The 4,476-nt window shown below is 35.5% G+C and overlaps 1 protein-coding gene across 2 annotated transcripts in view; it reads left to right on the top strand.

Moving 5' to 3' along the window:
• ARMC1 (armadillo repeat containing 1) overlaps positions 1–4,272 on the top strand; it is a 35,552-nt gene extending 31,280 nt beyond the window's left edge. For both annotated transcript variants that reach the window (XM_021717027.1, XM_008066883.1), the window contains 3 exons: positions 1,073–1,189; positions 1,275–1,349; positions 2,105–4,272. In XM_021717027.1, the coding sequence (XP_021572702.1) occupies positions 1,073–1,189; positions 1,275–1,349; positions 2,105–2,296 (384 nt within the window). In that variant the 3' untranslated portion in view covers positions 2,297–4,272. The remainder of the gene's footprint in view (positions 1–1,072; positions 1,190–1,274; positions 1,350–2,104) is intronic.
• Positions 4,273–4,476: the final 204 nt, after the last annotated feature.

The following is a 4,476-nucleotide window of genomic DNA, read 5'->3' as shown; positions in this document are numbered from 1 at the left end:
TCACCTCAGCCTCCCAAAGGCACGGGATTACAGGCTGAGCCACCGAGCCCGGCTAATGCTGTTACTTTTTAACCCATTTTCACTTTGGATCTTTTACTGAGCTGACCACTTGATATTCAAGTGGATGTGTCTGATATACAAATAAAAGTAAGAAAGTCATATTGGAGTTAGTAATGAAGGCTAAAGTGATGAAAATAGTCTCCTGAGGGACAAAGCAGAAGGAACGTCACTTTAGTTGTTGACCTTTGGGTGAGTTAATAATCAGTGAGGTAAGCAGAAGACCATAGTGTAGTACCCTGCATTGAAGTATTGAAGGGTGTATATATTATATTGTGTTGTGAACTATTGTTCGGAGGAAAATGAGAACCAGAAAGATGTTGATAACCCTTGAAAATGCAAGTAACCACTGAGAATGCCATACATGAAGGATGTAGTGATATATATAAATACCAAATGGTTTAAAGAATAGAGACTCAAACACTGAATACTCACTGATTTTAACTTTAATTTATTGGAATTTACCCCTAGAGATTTTTAAGTAAGAGCAGGGGTCAGTAAAGCTTTTCTTTACAGGACCAGAGAGTAAATATTTTTGATTTTGCAGGCCACAGTAGTCTCTGGTCTCTCATAACCTCTGCCTTATGATGAAACTAGCCTTAGGTAATATGCAAAAAAATGGGTGTAGCTGTTCCATTAAAACTTTTCTTATAAAAACAGCTGATAGATTGTAGCTTATCTTGCTCTAGAGGAACCTTTGCTTTTCTGCTTTTCAGTATTTTTTGGGTTGTGTTCTTGTTTTATTTAAGATGTAAATTAACATTGACTAAACTCTATAAAATGTATTAGAACCATATATTAAACTTAAATTTAGCAGAAATTACTATTCTGTTGATCTAGTAAAATTTAATAAACTTGACCGTTTACTCTGTGCCCTGAAATTTGAGATGGTAAACTTAAATAGGTACATTTGCTCCCTTCCCCCTCATAATGGCTAGTTCAATGTGGTTTTAGTTGATTTATTCCCTTCTACTATTTTACCTATTTTAATAACAATTTGTTTTTACTTTTTCAGTCTCGAAGAAATCTATGTGAAGAGGCCTTGTTAAAAATTAAAGGTGTTATTAGCTTTACTTTTCAAATGGCTGTTCAAAGATGTGTGGTGCGAATTCGTTCAGATTTGAAAGCAGAGGTTAGTATTTTAAATGTCCAGATATGCTTGAAGTTACAGGTAAACAAATTAGTGTTCAAAATTCTTCTTTTTTATCCTGGCCTAGGCTTTGGCATCAGCAATAGCATCAACCAAGGTTATGAAAGCTCAGCAAGTGGTGAAAAGTGAAAGTGGAGAAGAGGTAACGGTTATATTTAACTTTCTTTTTATCTAACTCAGACTCTTGATTATTTTTTATGGCTAGCAGATTGCCAGTATTTCTAGACCAATAGTTGCCAAATATTTAAGAATGTGGCATTTCTTGGTTAGCAGTTAACTGTTACAGAAATTTAGAGAAGTCTTTTGTGAATTTCAGAGTCTGCTTTTGTGAGGAAGTCAGTGGGGATACCTGCTGATTTTATAGGAAAATAAAGGCTACATGATTTCTTTTGCGTTTGTTTTAAAATATTTTTTTCTAATCTTAACTAGTCTTGCTTAAAAAATAAAGGTGTAAGTGTTGGACAAGTAAATAGGGTGAATCCTTACCTGTTGATATTCTTCCCACTAGCTTTGTGATAGGGAACACGAACCTGTAGGCCTTAAGCTCATTTAGATTCCCACAGATGGGCGGTTCTGTGGCTCTCTAGTGGCCCACAGTGGACAGATACTTTCTTTAGTCATCGTTACATAGACAGAGGTTGTTGATCTAGTCCTAGAGCCTCAGCAAAGCAGCTTCTGTGGTATCATTTGCACTTGATCTCTTCCTTTCTGTGCTTACGCGGTGTTAGCGATTGGGCCTACCTACCATCATGTAAGAGGAAAGTTTTAGAAGGAATAGAACCCCTGAAAATAAATATGGTAATTAGAATGAGGAGTCAAGTTGACCTTTAACTTATGACGTATGTATAACACATTAAGTTGATTTTGTGATAATTCTCAATATGTTCTCTGTATCAGATGCTGGTCCCGTTCCAGGATACTCCTGTGGAAGTGGAACAGAATACAGAACTGCCTGACTACCTGCCTGAGGATGAAAGTCCCACAAAGGAGCAGGACAAAGCAGTGTCCCGGGTTGGCTCACACCCGGAGGGTGGAGCTAGCTGGCTGAGCACAGCTGCAAACTTTTTATCCAGATCATTTTACTGGTGACTACAGTTTGGGGCTCAAGGACTGTGTGAACCAACAAGGGGCCAGTTTTCCATGTTGTGGTGAACTGTCAAGTGCAATTTGCAATAAGTTATCATGAGAGTTTTTAGATTACATGATTGCATATGCTGCATTTTACATTTTATTGGACATTTTACACCGCTGAGTGGTAAAAGGGACAGAGGCTGCAGGTGGAATTAACTTTGTGTATGAAGGTATTTTGGTTTTGTTTCCCTTTGTTTAGTTGCCTCACTTTTTAAAAAAACATGGGTCCACTGTTAAAACCAAACATATATGTGCAGCTTTACATTTTATTTTACATGAAGCACGTGATTAGAAAACTCATTTTCTCCTCAAGCCTCAGGACCTATCTGAAGAGAAGTTTTTTTGTAGCTCAAATTGTGCATGAATTACTGAACATTTTTCTCTGCTTTTCTTTATGAAAGATACATGCTTTGACACTCTTCACTGAAAGCTGAAAATACTTGTTACCCCTTTTGTGCCTTTTTTATTTTGCCAACCATGTTTATAGAAAGGATATTACTAATGACATTTTGCAAATTAAAATATATTCATTTGAATATAATAGTTCCCTAGAAATATAACTCTACAAAACTTTGCAGTCTTTATTTGTTACCATTTTAATAAGAGTAACACAAAATCAGTCCAGGAGAGAAGGAACCATGTATCGGTTAGCAGAGTGCTTTTGGAGACTTTCTGAATGTGACCAAATGTGGTTCTAGTTGACTACTGTTCACTTTGGTTATATCAGCTCCTGAGAGTTAAGTTCATCATGATATTGCAAGCAACTGTAAATGGTCTCTAGACCTTACATTGTGATTATACATTATCTCTCGCTAGAAAAAATAATGATAGTAAAGAACTGACAAACTTGAAAAAAGAAAACAAATTGAATGCCTATAATGCCATAGTACCACTTTGGTAGAGCCTAACTTTAAAACATGAATTGCTTGGCAGAGGCCCATTCAATACGTGTTTCTTTGTATTGCCTTTTGTGAATTTATTGTGAAAATGCTGCAGTTGTATTGAATGGAAAAAGACCCAAATTATTGCTTATAAAGAAATAAAGCCAGCATTGGTCACTTAATCTTGTTTCTCAAGTCCAGCCAGAAAAAAAGAACTTCAATGAAGGTAAGATAAATAAATATGTATACATACATATGTCTTTTGGTAAATAAGAACTAATTATATGTATGTAATGCTTTATTAAATTTCTGAAATATTTAGCAACTAAAATTTTCTTTCTGCAAATTGAATTAAATCCAGATTCATTCTAGTGTTGATACGACTAAAAACTAATAAGAAAAAAATTGAAATTCCTTTTCATCAACATGTAGAGCTGCTATTTTACTACTTGGAGAATGGGATGTGAAAATTGGACTCTAGAGGGTTTCCTTGCTTTTTCATTGCTTCTCTTTCAGAGAAAATTAAAAGCATCCATTGTCTCTGGAGAAAAATAATTGTAAAATACCATCACCAATGAGAGTCTTGAATTCACTAGCGTTGTGACCTTCTGAGGGGAGAGTTATTGAGGGTATTGAGGACTATATTTTTTTCATGTGTCTGGTTTCTGATTCAGGTGACACGCACAAACTGAAAGTATAAGCTTTCAGGGCACATATTGCTCTAAACGCATAACACAAATTTCTGCCAGAACCAGATGTGTTGAAAAAAGAGAATAAAACCACCTCCTTTCTAGCCATTAAAGCAAAGTTTACTGTTCTGTTTTAACAAGTTTGTATTTTATTTTGCATTGCCACACATCTGCTTATTTAAAAGACTACATCCCTTAGGTAGTAATGGTTCAGTACAAGTAGGTATTACAGCTTGATGTTTGTGTGTTCTAAGTGTTCTTTTATTCCAGATTATATAGAGCAGTTAAGGCAACTGTAACAACGTTTTTTGAAATATATTGTAAAATAAAAAAAGGTAACAGAATTAAAGTTGAATGGATATTACATTCTTGTGGTATAAGCATTCTTGATTACTCTTAATACTATTTGTACACACGCACTGCCTGGCACACTTTCCCTGTTCCCTGACTAGTTTTTGTGTACCTTCCATTCATCTTTTTCCCAACACCACACCTGCCTCTCTCCTGGATTGAATTGGCTGCACCTGTACAAATACTCATTGTAGCATCTGTCACATATTAAAATTGC

Source organism: Carlito syrichta, unplaced genomic scaffold (assembly GCF_000164805.1).
Source record: "Carlito syrichta isolate Samal-C Ts95f unplaced genomic scaffold, Tarsius_syrichta-2.0.1 Scaffold309186, whole genome shotgun sequence".
NCBI classification, from domain to species: domain Eukaryota; kingdom Metazoa; phylum Chordata; class Mammalia; order Primates; family Tarsiidae; genus Carlito; species Carlito syrichta.
Note: the sequence above shows the minus strand (reverse complement) of the source record. Positions and strands in the feature narration are given on the sequence as shown.